Here is a 16,722-nt window from a genome sequence, read left to right as displayed (position 1 = left end):
GAGAGAGATAAAGCCAGCGGGGAAGGAAGCCTTTTTTTAATGTCTCCATTAAGGCCGTCAGCGTTGCGTGGGTTTTTCTTTACTCTTCAACGAAGTGGCACTTTTAACCAAAAAAAAAAATACCCCCCTACAACTTAAGGTTAAAGGCTTTCCCACTTTAACCAACCTCCGAAAACCTCCTTGGAAACATTTTTCTTCAGCCTTTCTATGTGCCACTAAACCCTATGAAAACCTCCTCTCTAAACCTCATTTTCATTTCTTTTTTTATTAAAACTATCTCTAAAACATCCTTTTTTTCCTCTTCTTTTTTTCCAAACAATTTGCATCCTTAGATTTTTCCCAAGCTTTTACACAAAAAGGAAATTAATTTATTGAAAATGTAATGCTAACATGGTGGTTTTTTTTTTCTTTCTGGTTTTTTTGGGCCATGGGGCATGGGAAGCTGGAAAAACTGCATTGCGTGTATGTTTTTCCCTCTCCGCCTTTTTTGTTGCCATTTTTCCACATTGTTTGCTTTAATTGTTATTGTTTTTCTATACTCTTTTAATGGAGAAGGTATAGCGATTTTTAGAAGATGCTTGGAAAGCAAAGAGAATTCTGAATATTTATCCCGAATAAGGCCTAAAATCACTGACACAAAAAGCATCAATCAATCAATCCCATGGGTTGTGAGAAGAGCTTAGCTCCCATAGAAAATATGCCAGGGTATCTAGCAATTCGTTTCTTTAAGCTACCCTTCCATTCGTAATTGTTGTTTTTGTAATGGAAATTGTTTTGCTGCTTCTTAAAGTTTAATTTAAGTTTTCTTTTGACGTTTTTCCTCTCTGGTTTTTTTCTTCTGTTTCTGCAGCTGTAAACTGGTTTTGGGGGGGCAATAATTGAGACATAACTGTTGTTGTTAATGCATTTAACATTTTCCTTGGGAATTATGTCAGTTGGTTAGTCAGAGGTAGGGAGAGCCGGAGGGAGTGATCTCTGGATTGCTTTCGCGGAGAGGCAAAAGCGAAGCCAAGTCAAGTCTCTTCCTTAAGTCTGCGATCCAATAACACGCACAATGCGGCAGAGAGGGGGTGTTGCAACAGAGGCAGGGGCAGATAATGAGGCCGTTGCAACTTTTATGGGAATATGGAACACAAAATGTATTTATTATCTTTTTTGATTGTTTGCTAATTTTGAGAAATCTTTTTCCTAAGGCTTTTGCAACAATTTTGAGGTACAGAGAGGAATCCCCATAATTTGAATATATCCCAGCGAATATACATATAACGCAAATTTTATACAGTTTTCGAAACTTTGAAACTAATTCCCTTCCACATTGTGGTGTTCCATTTTGAATGAATTTAATTTGGAAGCAACACTTTTTCCCTAACACCGTCGTTAGATTCATTCTTCTCAACGACTCATAAGAAAGAAATTTTGATCGATCGTTTTCTTTTTATTTCTGTATTTAAAATAATTTTATCTTTTAGTAACCACTTGAAACCAGTTATATCCATCAATTACTCACATAATTCCTACATTAATCTTTTAAGCAATTCTTATAAATACCCCACGCAATCGAATAAAGCAGAATGTGACTGTACTTCCTCTGGTGACTTTTAACTCGAGCAAACGATATGCGGGTTGGGCTTATCCCATTCGTACACACTTCTCTTCTCTTCCCTTCTCCTTACTCCCCTTCCTTCGTTAGTTCTCTCTCTTTAACCCCCTGCTGGTCAACACCAATTACCGCTTTCCGCCCTCATCAGCGGACCTATTGAGAGCGCGCTGTCAACATATCGCCATTTGTTTGTTCCATTTTTCAATTTGTTTTTCGGTTTCTTTTTGTTACTTCTGATCAGTCAGAGGGGTACCAGGAGAGGGGGTTCGTTCTTTCAGAGTGGTTTAGGAGGGGTTTTTTTGGGATCATTTGGAGGGCGGGTACAGGGTTAGGGGCACGACAAAAGTTCTGACATCATTCAGCAGCGATACGAGTGTTCCCAGGGTTTCGATTTCAGTGATTTCTGTTTTGAAAGGAGTGCCCACTGCCCCAATCCAATCCAATCCAATCCACAAATCCTGAAAACAGACGTTGAAAAATCATATTAAATTGTTTTAGCAAATTTATTGCAGTAAACCGAAAGACATGACAAGACATTTTCCGAAAGGAGGGGGGGCAGGAGGAGACCACGCACCAAATAAAAAAAAGCTCAAAAAACACACCTACAAGAGAGGGAGAACAACAGAGAGAGGGACTGAGAGAGAGAAGCAAGTAGAGGGGCAGCAGAGTAATAGAAAATCAGGAGAGGGGCTAGCGAAGCGGAAGAGGCGAAGGAGAGTGCAGCGGGAGAGCTAACTGAAAATGTCAAATTGCCAGACAGACAAATAAAAAACAGTTACGAAAAATTTGAATGAATGAGACGCTCAGCAGCAGCGATAGGGGAAACGAAGGCGAATACATGAAGCAGCAAAAGGGGGAAAAGGAAGGCGAATAAATGATGCAGCCAAAGGGGGGAAGAGTGGAAGGAAGGTAAATAAATGAATCAGCAAACAGGGAGGGGGGGGAGTGGAGTGGAGGGCAGGAAGGCAAATGATTGAATGAACAACGGACTGACTGCCTGAATGAATGAATGAATGATTGATTGAGTGTCTGTCTAGCCAACAGAGTCTCCTGCTGCTGCCTCCCACTCTACCCCCTGCCACCACCCCTTCTATCATTCCTGCATGGAGACCTCATGCAAATGCATTTCAAGAGTCGTTTTGGCGATGCAATTGGCAAACAAGGAAGCAAAACGAACGGCGGCTGTCAATTCCCCAATGATCTCCGCCGCTCCCCACCCTCCCTACCACACGCTCAGGCTCAGGCTCTAAGAAGAGACGAGGAAGGAGACAAATAGACAGAGAGCGAGCGAGAGAGAGAGAGAGCATCCTAGAGCCGCCTGGGCGACGCCATCAAAAGGTAAATAAGAGAGCAAGTCCAGAGATGGCAAACGAAACTTTTGATACCGTTAATTTATTTTAAAAATATTTAAAATTATAATTGAAATTTAAATAGGATCCGATTATGTTAATTTTTTGTTTTTGTTTTTATATCTAGAAATTTCATTGGATTATCTACTATACTTTACATCTCTGAAATGCTTAACCTTTCTACCTTCCCAGCCTCACATCAAAGTCATAATAGCCCCCTTTGATAGGGTAAATTCCACAATTGGCAAGAAAATTAATGAAAATGCAAATGGGAAACGACACTCCACTCCATTCCACACCACAAAAGACAAAAACTGCAAATAAAACTACGAAAAATTTGTTCAGGTGGTGGCTCCACTCCATCTTGGCGTCCAGACAACGTCTTTGGCTTACTTTTGCTCTGTGGCTTAGTGGGTCAATAACCTAGCCAGGGGAACACAACCACACACCCCACCATCAAAGCCACAAATCAAATGTAATCCAACAAAATTCGACTTTGATAAACGATTTGAAACCGATTTCATAACCGACTACGACCCTGACACGCCCTAAGAGATCAGAGATCACAGTGCAACAGAGCACCAAAGAGAGAGATAGAGCGAGAGAGAGGGCGGGGGAGGGGGAGGGGGAAAACAACGCACTCTAATGATCTCTAATTAATTTAATGTGGGACTTTGGGGCAAGGTAAATGGATTTGTTGTCTGATAAATAGTTGAAATCTTCGCTGTAGATAAAGCGGGGGATTGCACTTTGGTTACAGAGTCTTGGTATTTCTGGCAACTATTAAGGAGAACTTGTAAATCGTTAGGGCATGGTAGGTCATGCCCTAGCTCATTAGAAGATCATTTAAACACACAAATTCCATCTTAATATTTCGTCGAGCAAACATCTCGGCATACAATATTTTATTTCGAAATTTGTTTAGTAACAAAGAACAAACCAAATGTTAAGTGTGCCGCGTGTACCAAAAGTTCGAAAAGTTGTCTCTTCGACACCTTCGCGTGCCGAAAGTGATTTCATTTTTTTTGCTTGTTTCTTTTTCTGGATTTTTTGTTGGTTTTTTTGTTTAATATTCTACTTGTCCAATCCGGTATTCTGTTTCATTCCAATGATGGACTCCTCGCCACAGGCTGCCAGTACAGTGCACAGCAGTTCCTTGCCATCGTCAAAGTCCTCTCGTAGGCTGCAACCCAAATCGCCGTCCGGTACTTTGAGATCCTCGCGCAGATCCCCATTGTCGGACAGCAGGGTCACATAGCCGTCGTCGCTAATGTCCGTCAACTGGAAATCCTCGCGCCTCACATGCGGCACATCCATGTTGTGTGTCGACGGGCAAATGTCCTCGTACTTCTTTTGTGTGAAGATGTCAATGCCCACCAGATGGACCTTGGCATGGCCATGCTTGCCCGTCTTTGAGGTGGACATTTCGACAATCTTGCACGGACGTCCCTTCAGCATTACGTATCCGTTCTTGCGCAGACCCGAACACTGCATGGGAAATGTCTTGGAGGCACCCGAGTCCACCGTATCAAATTGATTGTCATGCTCGTCAGCCATCACAGGGACTGACTGCTAATCAAAACAAAAACAAAAAAACAAAAAGAAAAAGAAAGAATATTTTCTAGGAAATTTTCTTTTAAAATTCAAAAAAGAATTTACCTTTTTTTTAATTGTTGAAAAAATAAAAAAATATTTTAATAGCTCCCCGAACTGTTCGTACGAGTGTTTATGTTTAAACTAAATCTGGAAGGGAGTTTACTTTTGCGAATCCAAAACAACTGAATAAAAAGTCAAGGTAAACTCGGATTTAAACGGAAAATACATCCAAAAATATATTTTTGTAGGGGGAGTTTTGGTGCAACAAAGTAGGCACTGATGATTCAATCATCATTTGCTTTCCTCGTTCAGGCAAAATGGCAAACATATTTTCCTCCGCTTGGCGTATGCTCGACTCCATGGTGAATCGTGCTAATGGCACATCAGATGAATCTCTGGCAGCCAATCCACCAACAACAACACCAACCGTACCGGCACACCAACCTCACACTGGAACCATCCAATGGAACTATCCCCAGACACAAATTCGTGTACGAGGACCCGCCTCCTCTATGTGGGCAACTCTGGCGCCTCGCCTCAGTCGTCATGTGGCATTCACGCACACCACCCTGCAACATGTGGCACATCGCGACACTGTCATCCATGGCGAAACGTCGGGGTTTCAGAATTTTGTACGCGAAATGTATGAATCGTATTACAAAATGAAATTGGATCAGCAATGGCAGCGTGGGCTACTGGAGGACGAGTATCCCATCCACAATCGCAGGCTGAGTTTCAAGGATTTGGTTTTGTTGCAACGTGTGGCCCGCGACATGTGGCATCGCATGGACAGGGAGCGGCGCAAAGTGTACAAGGATCTGGCCAAAGAAGTCAAACAGCGGCGGAGACTGCGACTGCCCCCGGATCCGTATAGGACACCAGTGACGTTGATGGGCAAGAAAAAGTTGAATAAAACAAAGTCCATTTATCATTCGATGAAAGAAGATGAATGAAAATTGGCTGTAAGTATATTCCTCTAAAAAAAAATACAAAATTGGAACCAATTGGAACCCCCACATTTTTGGAGTTTCATTCGTTTTCCATGAAGATTTGCTATAATTTCACCGAAATATATTTAAAAATAAAATAAATTTAACCATCTCCCCCACAGTGCTTGAGTTTAATTTGTTTTCCCATTTATTTTCAATGGAAATTCGCTATAATTCCGTATAAATATCTAAAAATCTCTCCCACACATTTTTTTGAGTTTTATTTGCTAACATCCTCAATTACATCAAAAGTTATGACTTCCTACACTCCCTATATAGATGGTGGTTGACCATACAAATCTACATACGATTATCATTATAATATTATCATATGGATTACTATTGCTATATCCGGCCTACGGCCACGTTATGTGTCGTCTGTCTTCCCATCTCCAAAAGCATTTGGGGGAAAATGGTAAAGGGAAGACATTAGCGTTATGTCGTTTACCTGTCCACAAGAGCGACAGCTTTTTCTTATGCAGAGAGAGCTCCAACAAAGACGGAAGTACACATGATTTTCTTCAGGTTTTTCTGCGTTGAAAAATGGTCATCGTTTTTACTTACCTAAAAGCAAAAGAAAAGAGAATTTTTAATTAGATTTATGAATTTGAAGGGCATATGGATTTAAATAAAGTAAAAGGAATCAAAATAGATAAACTATGCAGTATAAACTATGGGATAGCAAAAACATAGCTAGAAATCCAATAAAGATCTCTCCCCATCGATATAATACCATGGAATACCGTATAGAACACGCATAAAACCCATTAGAGATGCAAAATATAGCTGAAAATTCCTTTACAAATTTCATATATCATCGGTAAACATTTAGAGATTATTATAGGCCGAATTTTATAGTGAAAATCCACTGTTAAATATTTTCGGACTTCCACTGATTCACTGCTCTTCCAGGTCCATAAATAATCTTGACTTCCCCTTAAGGAATTTGCCATCTCAGCGATCCCCAGACCCCACTCCACAGTATACATTCCCTATCTCACAGTGTCATTCCACACCTAAAACGAAACCGAAATGAAACCAAAGCGAATCCGAATCCGACTCCACAGCAAATCCACAAACCATTCCCATTGCAACACTTTGGTGGCAACTTTCAACTCTCGAAGAATTTCATTTCATTTTATAGGTGCAAGAGGGCGTGACAGCCAACACATTTGCTCACTAGGGAACACAGAAGGAGGCGCCTGCCTCCACACTTCGATCTGTGGTGTGACATTCTCGTGACATTTAAATGGTTTGGGGAATTTGTTATTTCCTCCCACATGTGGGAGTTGATTTGTGCTGTTTAATGGGTCACAGATATGTATTCATTATGCTCCCCAAAAAGAGTTCTCCACATAAATCACTTCCTTCTCCACACCAGCACCAGCAAGGCACCACCTCGTTCCTCGTTTTGTGGGTCGCCTTTCTGTTTTCCCTCTTCCTTGTCCATCTCTTGTGGATCCACCTTTTTCCTCCAACTTCTGTTGCTTCCCCTTTCTGTTTTTTTAACCCAAATTCCAGTGCCACGCCTTCTGCTGTCCTACTTATGCAATCAATGATTCGATGCTTTCCCAAAAAAAAAAAAAACCAAAAAAATAACGGCCCCAAAATAAAATAAAAACAAGTGTTGGGCCTCGGGCTAAGGGCTTGACCATCAGACCGATTTCGATTCGATACGATACGATTTTGGTGGGGTACTGTGGAGCAGCAATCGATGGAGAATCCAATGAGGTTCAGTGGGGAACCGAAGAAGGATTGGTGCGGCAATCGTTGGAGGATCGCTTTCCCCCTTTTTTTTTCTGGAGCCCAAATCATTGCAATTTTTCGTCAGCATTTTGGAGGCTTTTTTTGTTGGGAGGGGTGGGGATATTTGCATTAACCAAAGGCAACAAAACCGTACATTTATTTTAACGATAATTTGGTATACAGCACCCCACTCCACCCCACACAGAGACTCTACCAACGCTGCTCCGCTGCTCTGCTGCTCCACTCCCCCATAACGACTCTTGCAACATTTCCCACTTTATGAGCAGCTCACAGCAATTAGCGTTTTCTGGAACGGCGTGGTGGGGGGGGGGAGGAAGAAGCTGGATGAAAAACCTGCCAAGAAAACCGTTACGCAATTTTCTTTTAGTCTTAAATCAGAGATAAAACTCAGAATTTATGTATGAAAGTGCCTGCTAATCATCATCACCGGGAGAAAACTACCTCTCTCTCTCTCTCTGTCTCTCTCTCTCTCTCTGAGATCTGCAAGATCTCCGATCCGAATGGATCATGTGCTAAGTGATCATCATTATCCCGGGGGCCTCAAAAGCCACCATCTGGATTCCTGTGTGTGTGACAAGTGCAGATAATTGAGTGCCCCAAGGGGCAGGCAGGAGACTGACTGACTGACTGACTGACTCTGTGTAAAAGCTTGAGAAAAGTTAAAGTCAACGATGAGGAAAAAGGCGGTAAAAGATGAGAGATAATAACTGAAAAAGAAAAAGAAACAAAAAACGGTGGGCAGAACAAGTTTTTCCAATGTCTTTGAGGTTGTTTTGCTGTGAAAGTATACATAGTTTTTTGTGTCTATTGTATGGAGCTGTTGTGCAGCTTGAAAGAGTAAGCTAGGGATTGTAGAAATGCAGAAATAATCGAGGGTAGGGTAGTAGGAACAAAGTCTCTCTTAAAGGAGAGAGTAATTTACGTATTAAGTAGGAAAAAACCATTTCAAATCCATTCTAAATCAGTCAATTCTTTCGCTGCAGGGTATGCTCCAGTCGTTGCCATCCATCTCTCTGCATCTGCTCGTCGTAGAAGAAGGCGCGACCCCAAGCGACACGTTTAAACAAGTCGGCTGATGGATTGATGTGGCTTCCACGTGTGTCAGAAAAGGACCACACCACATGGAAGACCAGAAAACCAGACCACAAGAAAGAGAACACTTGCAAACACACCAACACACACACACACGAGAGCAGAGAACACACACGTGAGTAAACACTCTCGCAAGCAAAAACAAATGCAGAAAAATAAACTGCAAGCTGTCCGCAAATGTTCTGTGGGTGAGTCACCCACCCACCCCACCAAAACGGCAGGCGACAGGCAGTCGAAACTAGTCATGCTCTCGCCCTCTTTATACTCCCTCCCCCCTACGTCAGTCTTTGCATTCTTTGCAGCACTCGCGCCTTGCCCTCCTCTAGCAGTTGTCTTCCTCTATCTCTTCCTCGTATTCCTAGCAGGCACTCTCACACTCTAATCCTAAGCTGGACGCTGGACTTTTCTCCCTTCCTCCTTTAGTATGGCAACCAAGGTATATTATTTAGAAGGCTCTTGTTTTAGTTAGAGAGAGCGAAAGATGGATAGAGTGTCACAGCGTACAGGCATCTATTGTCATAGTGTCAAACCCTCTTTAAATGTACCTTGGCAACACCCTGAATGAGCACAAAATTGTTGAAACCGCATTGCACTTCAAGAAAATGGGAGGCGCAGTAGAAGCATAGGCAGCATATGGACAAGAACAGGACAGGAAACAAAATAAAATGCAATGTAAGAGTGTAGAGTGGAGAGGGGGCAGTCGGTGGGATGAGGTGTCCCTGAAATATATCGATTTCGCATGGCTTATGGACTTTGGGCAGCAGGCCCGGCCCTCTTCTTCCACCGCTTCCACTTTAGCCACTCTTCGTCGCTGGTTTTCTGTTTTGTTTGTCGCCTGCTAAGAAGGCATTCACCTCATTTCCTTCACTGAACACAAGTCAAAGCGGGACAGACTGAGAACGCAAAAAGAGAGGGAAGCGGCAGAACGGAATGCGATGCGGAGAGTGGGAGAGTGGGAGAGCAGAGCGCAAGCACTGGACAGATCATTGCATAATGTGGGCCTCTGTAGGTGTGTCTCTGTAACTGTATGCGTGTGCAAGAGCTTATCTGCTCTTTCCTTTTGCTTAATCAGGCAGAAGAGGACGCTCTGAATGAAAGCTGACGGGATGCTTATCCTCTGTCTTTCGTCTACTTCTTTTTCTCCCTCTCCCTGCATTTTCTGCTTCGATTGAATTTTAACTTTCGTTTCTTGCATGAACCATTAAATATTATTTTCCTGCTAATTTATGATCGATTCAAGATCTGATGAGGAACTAATGTGCGCATCCAATTACATGCAATTGTCAAAAGGGTAAACAAGAAAAATCGTCCCAGTTTTATACCGAAACTGTCTAGATTGAAGCACCATATAAAATTTTTACCAGTACTAAGTCATTTGGAAGAAAAAACTCATTCGAAGATGTTTTAGATCTGACGAAACCCATCTCCAAAGAATCAACCAAAGATAATACAAAGAATATATAATCGGTAGGAACTATGGATCCGTCAGGCCAAAGCATTTATCCCTTTTCTTTTGTAGCCTTAATTTTTAGTTTGCAAGTATTTTCATACCAAAAACAAAAACTCTCCACAAATTGTTTGCCATAAAAGTCTCCAAGTTCTTTTGCATTTTGCTGTCGTTGCCTTCGCTTATCTTTCAATATGTTTCTTTAATGAGTTTTGTTGTTCCTTTTTTTTCTCTTTTTTGTCAAACTGTAAATTAATGTCACTGAAAATGGCAGCAAAACCAATTTGAGTGGGGTGGATGGCTGAAGGGAGGAGGGAGGAGGGACACCAAAAGAGTGAGGCGGAGAGACACCAATTTGTATGAAGGCAGGGGGACACCAAAACAGAGGAGAGGAGGTAGGGACAGATAAACCGCAAAACAGCGAAACACGAGACAAAAGCAGGGGGTAGCGCGGGAGGGGCCATGCAAAAAAAAAAACCGCTTGTTGAACCACTGACAGACTTTAGCGCTCTGTCCCTCTCAGCACCCCAACTCTACCCCCCTCCCTAGGCCATTCCGTCTCCTCTCTCGGCGTTCCTTGCACCTCTTGTCAATCCGTCAATTGTCAACATTTTTCAGTCTTAATAAGTTGTTGGCTTGGCCAATGTTTGAAGCCAAATCTCAATTGATGTTTATGTCTTTGCTTTGCGTTGGGGGAATGGATATGGATATGGAAATGGAGGTTAAGTGGAGGTTTTGTTGGGCTTTTGGGTTGGGTTTGGTTGGGTCCCACGGGGAGGTAGAATTTATGTACACGCGAACGGAATTATGGGAAATGATTGAATGATTGAAGGTTCGGTGGTTCGGTGGTTCGAGAGGAGTTTAGCAAGGGGAGTGCTGAAAATGGAGTGCAAAGTGGTAAAAGGCGGGAAAATTTATGGTTACGAGTTTTAAAGATATGTTTGGAATAGAACAAAACAGTCAAGGGGAACTAGGTGCACCTTCAGAGATAGTATTTTTGATCATTCGTTCAAAACTCAAAGAAAAGAAAGAAAATGTATCATTAATCTCATTCTCCAATTAATTACTTTAATATTTTTACTGATTTTCCGAGCCAAAATTTCCCACTTAAGGCAATTCATAAAAATAGTCTAACAATTATTATCAATAAACTAAAGAACATACAGATCTTTTATTTGGTTTAAGCAATGCCCAATCTTTCTCTCCCCATCCTTAAAAAATCCTCCGTTTATGTACTTCTTCCTCTTGCTACACATCTTAACCCTGCCCTCGCCCCACAATTAGGGGGGTAAAATTTCAATTTACTTTTAAGCTAAATAGCTTTCGACAGGCCTTGAAAGCTGCCCCATTATCCTTAGCCTGTTTTAGCACTACTCTGCAGCCATCGTCTATGCCACAAGATGGACTGCCTCATTTGCTGGATTTATGGACTGCGAATGGAGTGGAGACTCCACTCTCATTGTCCTGCCTTCGGGGGGCAGCAGGCATGCCCCATGCTCGATGAAATATGAATGTCGAACCGAGGGACAGGTGACCAGACCGTCAGTGCAGACCGTCCTGCTGCCCCTTGCCATCGGACAGACACTCTATCGTTGCAACATTCGCACGTCTATGCAATTTGTGGCATGCAGCAGCAGCAGCTACAAAACTTTCACATGGAACAGGCTGCAGGAAAAAAGTATAAATAAATCCGCAAGAAAATGTGCACCCAAACACCCACCCCAAAATAAAAGATAAAGAAAGATAGCGAGAAAAGCATGAAAATTAAGTCTCCTGCGAACAAAATTCAAATGAAAGTAAAGTGAAGAATTGATGGACACCGTGTTACCTTACCCACAAATGTATCTATGTATCTGTGTATCTGCATGCCCCGCCCACACTCACATGACAAAAGAGCTGGCTAACAAATGCTGCTCAGAGGTCTAAGCCTGGCTAAAAGGGGGGGGCAGGCAGGCGGCAGCAGCTCCGCCAATTTAATTTATGAGCCAAAGCGATCTATGCGATGACTATCGCCCGGCGAAGCGTAACGCCCTCGTGTGCGACGGCGGTGGGTCCAAGGCGGTTAACGGTAAACAGGGTCTAGTCTCTTCAGGCTTCAAATTAGCGATGGGAGCGTGAGAGAGGGTGTGGGCAGTGGGAAAAATATATCAAAGATGCAGTCTTTGCTAGAGAAATTAAAAGATTAATACACTCTTTTTAGTAGTGGATTATTATGTAAAATGTTATCGGAAACATTCAGTTTCCTGCCGCGTCGTGTCACGCTCGCGCGCTCCCATCTCTGGCCCCTACCCCAACTGTGGCACATTTATCGAATGCTCAAACAACAGCGATGATTCCCCGATAAGCACACACGCTCCACACATGAAAGGGAGAAACAATAGAAAGAGACACACAGAAAGAGTGATAGGAGGGGGTGGTAAGAAGAAGGAGGCAATCGGTGGGCACCCGTTTTCGATGGGGTGGCAGGAGGGACGGACGGACGGACGGATCCTTCGTCTTTTGTTATCCACCATCCGATTTGCTTAATTGCATAAATTTTTATTTGGCCGATGATCAGTGCATAGCGATATGCAAATCGGGATCTTTGGAGGGGGTGGAGGTGGTTTCCCCAGGAGGAGAAGGAAAAGCCGCAGACCCGCATTAAATCACAGAAAAATCAATGAAAATGGTAGCAGGGAGAGCCTTGCCAGCCTGCCAGCCTGCCAGCCTGCCTGCCGTCGACTTTCGCTTGGCTAACGAAACACAAAAAAATAAAAAGAAAATTCTTCAGTTGACAGCAAAAGCGATCTTTTGGGTCCGTTTTTGTGTGTGGGAATTTCGGAAATTTTTGTTGGACCAGGTTTTTTCTTTGCTCTGTGGCCGGAGGAGCCGTCGGCGGCTCTCCTCAAAGGTCACTTCAGTCGTTGCCTCGTTTGCGGCGGGGGGGGAGGGACTTTTACTTTTCTCATTTTCTCATTTGGTTTCTTCGGGTTGTTTTTGGCTTAAAGCATTTGCTTTGGTTAGTTTTCTTTGGGTGTTATTAATTGTTCCTTTCGCGGTAATTACGAGTGCAATCGGAGAACGAGGAGTGTGAGTGCTTTTGTGTGTAAACAGTCGTTGGGGGAATTTACGGATTTACGGGGAGGGGAGTATTCCATGGATTCCATTCAGTGATTCATTTAGTCATTGAGTCATTCATTCACTGCAAGATGGAGCTGTTGCTGCATTAATTGTGGTTTAAATTAGCGCACGGGGAGAAAGGTGCAAGAAATTAGATGATTGGCGATTGATTTCTGGTTTTATTTCTATCCATAAAAATACTAAACTGTTTTCCACCATTTATCTGTATCCATTGTTGGTCTATTTGTATTTTTACTCATCCCAATTCCTTACCAAAGTTTCTTGAAATTCCAATCATTTGAAAAAAAAAAGATCCTGAGAAAAACTTTAGATATTTTGGTGCTAATATTCGCAATCTTTCTTACCAAAAATTTACCAAGTTTCTCTGAATTCCCATACCAAAAAAAAGAGAGGGATATCTTCAACAAAGCTTTTCCCATGGTTTCCCTATATGGATGGATGGTGGCAGTTATTTCTGCATTTTTGCTTAAAAGATAATCCAAAAAGTTTCGACAACTAAATATTTTGGGTACATCTAAGATGGGACTATTTTGTGTGTAATTCTTAATCCAGAGTGTAAAGAGTGTGTGTTTGTGTTTTGTGTTAGTCAGACACTTAATTGAGGTGATTAACTTGTGAGGAATGCTGCCTGCCGCAAGCAAAAGTATCTGTGGGCTACGCAAAGTGGCAGCAGTGGGGGATTCTCGTGTTGTTTTTGTGTGTGGAAAGGTGCCAAATCCAGCGAGAGGCAAAAGTATTCAGAGGAGTTTTGTACAGTGAAGACTCGTCTGAGAGGAACAATCAAACGTTTCGCTTGAGAGAGATTGAGGCATAAATCCACAAAGATTCAAGGATTAAAATGAATCCGCTTAGGAAATATTTCACTGTACTTTTGGTATTTTTTTGTTGTTGTTGCTATTTTTGGTTTAAGTTATTTTTATATATATTTTGCATCCATGTATCTAAGGGTATCTTTGTTTGTCACTCTCTCTCTGTCTTGCAGATGTATCTGCCAGAGATACGTTTCAAAGGCAAAATGCAACTGCCGAGTGCCGAGTGGCACCGATCTATAAATAAACCCCACCAAAGCCCATTCCCATTCCATTCCATCATGCATCAGGCAGGCATCCACAGATACAACATCCAGCAGATACAACAACTCTAACTCTATGAATAGATTGCAACAGAAAAGAACAGAAACAGAACGCGCACCAAACGAAGCGCCTCGAAATGATGAAGAGCATGAAGAATTTTTATTATCAACTCTCGAAGATGGACGAGAAGAAGAAGTTGCCACAATTTATACTGGGGGTGGAAGGGCAAGGGGAGCACGCACGCAGTTCAACCATCCATCCATCCATCTCCTCCTTCTTTCTGTTCTGTTCTCTTCTTTTATTTCTTCTATTTCTTCTGCTCCTCCTCCTCATTTTCCTTCCATCGTTTAATTGTCCAGAGCCTCTGTGCGCTGCGTCTTGGGATTTTAATGAACCACAATGCGATAAGCGAGAAGAAGAAACGATTATGGCAGTGGGTGGGGAGAGGGGAGATTCTATAAGGAAGGGCTACGAAAACGGGGAGTACAAGAAGGGATCACAAGAGCGCGGAGTGGGATGTGCTATAAATAGTCGACATGTGCGACATGTAATCGGAATAAATACAACCGATGATCCTCACTTTTGCTTGATATTTTCCCCGTTTATACTCCATTCTCAAAAGTCAAGTAAAAATCATTTGATTTACTGCAATTTCCCTTTTCTGACAGTCAGGAATTTTTCCCATTTATGGCGGCATTGAAAGAAGAAGAAAGAGGAGTAACGCAAAAGAGAAGTTCACCCTTAGGAGACTGAAAAGAATGAGGCACTGGAAATTGATGAAAATTACAATTATGTGTGAATGGATAATGGTATTGAGGGTTAAGGTTTATATGAGGGGTTATCAGGGGATCAATCGATAGCACAAGTCATATATAATGGGACTTTACGTGAATAAGGCAACAGATAGACCGAGCTAGAGGAAATGAAGCTGAAGCACAAATATTAGACATTATCGTCTCAGAATGATATTCTGTGAGCAACTTAAAATCATTTTAAAACTCTCTACTAAACGCTACCCAAATGCTAGTCTCAAATTCCACTTTTATGAACGTTTTACTGGCTTAATGAGATGGCAGATGGCAAAGTGTCGAGAAACTAGAGAGAAAAGTAGAGAGAATCTTAATCCGCTTAGTCAACACAAAGCAAACAAGATCCCCACCAAACCCCACAGCCAGCGACCGACGGACCACTCCCCAAACACGAAAACTCCACTCCACTCAGCTCGGAGAGACGCTAAAAAATGCGAAACTATTTATTTGAACAACAAAATGTGTGTGAACCGGTTTTCCAAATGAATGTCTTAAATGTTATTTTTATACAGATTTCAAGGTTAATTTGAGATGCAAAAAAAACCACAACAGATTCACAAGTCTTATATGTAAATGGAGTTCCGTCGTGGAATTTAAAGATCTGTTTCTAAATTAATTTGCCGCCTTTTAATGATGGACTTACCGGCAGCTGCTGCTGCTGCTGACACAGTGGCCAAAAGAGATTTTCCTCCACAGATTTGTTGGACATAATTTGTGGGGGCGTACAACACACCCCCACTCACTGCTGCTGCCACCATAAAACATGCAACTGTTTGTTGCATGTTTCGTGTGCGTCAAAGAAGATGAGAGAAACAACAAGAAAAACACCGAAAAGACAAAAAAAACTCCCGATGCGGAAATGCAGATAAAAAATCAAAAGAGTGAGGGAGAGAAAAACCTTTGGGGAAAATTAATGAGCTGCAAACAATGCGGACATCGTTAGGCGGGAAAATAAAGATTTTCATTTTTTTTTTTTGAGAAAAACTAAGAAAAATTAAATGGAAAAAGGAGGAGTAGCCAGAGATGTCCCGAGGCGGGGGAGAGGTCAATATTTAGACACTCAAAAAAAAGATCCACTAAAAACAAATCTTAAAAATAAAGGAAAGAGTAAAAGTTATACTGCGGGGAAAAATTAGATTCCATCTAGATCAAAGGAAAATTAATTAACAAATGCGGAAAATCCATTAATGATTGATACATTCAGACACATCAATCTGTTTGAATAATATGATGCAATCAAATTAAAACCAAAACAGCAACAGAATCGATCAAGAAATCAACAAACAACAAAACATCAGCAAAGAAACAGATTTCCAAACACTCCAAAAATAGGACAAATTTGAAGGCAAGCAAAATACAAAACAATGGAAACATCGATTGCGAGGCAGGGAAACACTTTTCGCTTTTCATTTTACACCTTTCATTAGGTCAGGTGCCTCATCTTCTCTTTTCCACCAACTCTTACCCCTTCCTTCCACTTCCCTAGCTGTAATACTTTTTATGTTCTGTTTTTTTGTTTTGTTTTTATAAACACAATCAACGAGAAGGAACGTGTGAGTCGCTTCTGGGGACGCGACTCTACTTATACCCGTACTCAGTCAGTATATACATTTTTGAGCTTATGATTTTTAAGAATTTTAGAAAAAAAAAATTGTTTACATTTTACATTTTTTTGCTACATATGCTATCTACATCTACATATACAATGTATATTCTACATCTAACATGTATATTGTACATGTTTCAATTAGATTCTACATCTCCTCCGCTAGGGGTTGCTCGCGCACTGAACGCGGCAGAGTGTGCGAGCGAGATGGAAAATGAGTTGAGTTGTCGTTGGCTGGAGGGGGGGCAGGGAAAGCAACAGAAAATTAATTTCT

At 41.8% G+C, this 16,722-nt stretch overlaps 3 protein-coding genes across 5 annotated transcripts in view; 1 reads left to right on the top strand and 2 right to left on the bottom strand.

The window, feature by feature from the left end:
• LOC111068754 overlaps positions 1 to 16,722 on the bottom strand; it is a 135,414-nt gene that overhangs the window by 113,836 nt on the left and 4,856 nt on the right. The window lies entirely within an intron of this gene.
• On the bottom strand, positions 3,958 to 4,716 carry LOC111068756 (eukaryotic translation initiation factor 5A-like). 2 transcript variants are annotated; one of them, XM_022358462.2, is made up of 2 exons: positions 4,609 to 4,716; positions 3,958 to 4,521 (listed from the first exon to the last, which is right to left on the bottom strand). In XM_022358462.2, the coding sequence occupies exon 2, from the start codon at positions 4,504 to 4,506 to the stop codon at positions 4,024 to 4,026; it is 483 nt and encodes a 160-aa protein (XP_022214154.2). In that variant the 5' UTR covers positions 4,507 to 4,521; positions 4,609 to 4,716; the 3' UTR covers positions 3,958 to 4,023. The 2 variants fall into 2 exon arrangements, with proteins under 2 accessions (XP_022214154.2, XP_022214155.2); XM_022358463.2 differs by having other exon boundaries at positions 3,958 to 4,518; positions 4,609 to 4,702.
• Positions 4,811 to 5,646, top strand: LOC111068755. Its single transcript, XM_022358461.2, has one exon. The coding sequence runs from the start codon at positions 4,863 to 4,865 to the stop codon at positions 5,496 to 5,498; it is 636 nt and encodes a 211-aa protein (XP_022214153.2). The 5' UTR covers positions 4,811 to 4,862; the 3' UTR covers positions 5,499 to 5,646.

This window comes from Drosophila obscura, unplaced genomic scaffold, assembly GCF_018151105.1.
Source record: "Drosophila obscura isolate BZ-5 IFL unplaced genomic scaffold, ASM1815110v1 contig_30, whole genome shotgun sequence".
Taxonomy (NCBI): domain Eukaryota; kingdom Metazoa; phylum Arthropoda; class Insecta; order Diptera; family Drosophilidae; genus Drosophila; species Drosophila obscura.
The sequence above is the reverse complement of the archived record's forward strand: the minus strand, read 5'-3'. Positions and strand labels throughout refer to the sequence as shown.

Coding starts and splice junctions, on each gene's coding strand:
- LOC111068756 (XM_022358462.2), bottom strand. CDS start 4,506: ATGGCTGACGAGCATGACAATCAATTTGATACGGTGGACTCGGGTGCC.
- LOC111068755 (XM_022358461.2), top strand. CDS start 4,863: ATGGCAAACATATTTTCCTCCGCTTGGCGTATGCTCGACTCCATGGTG.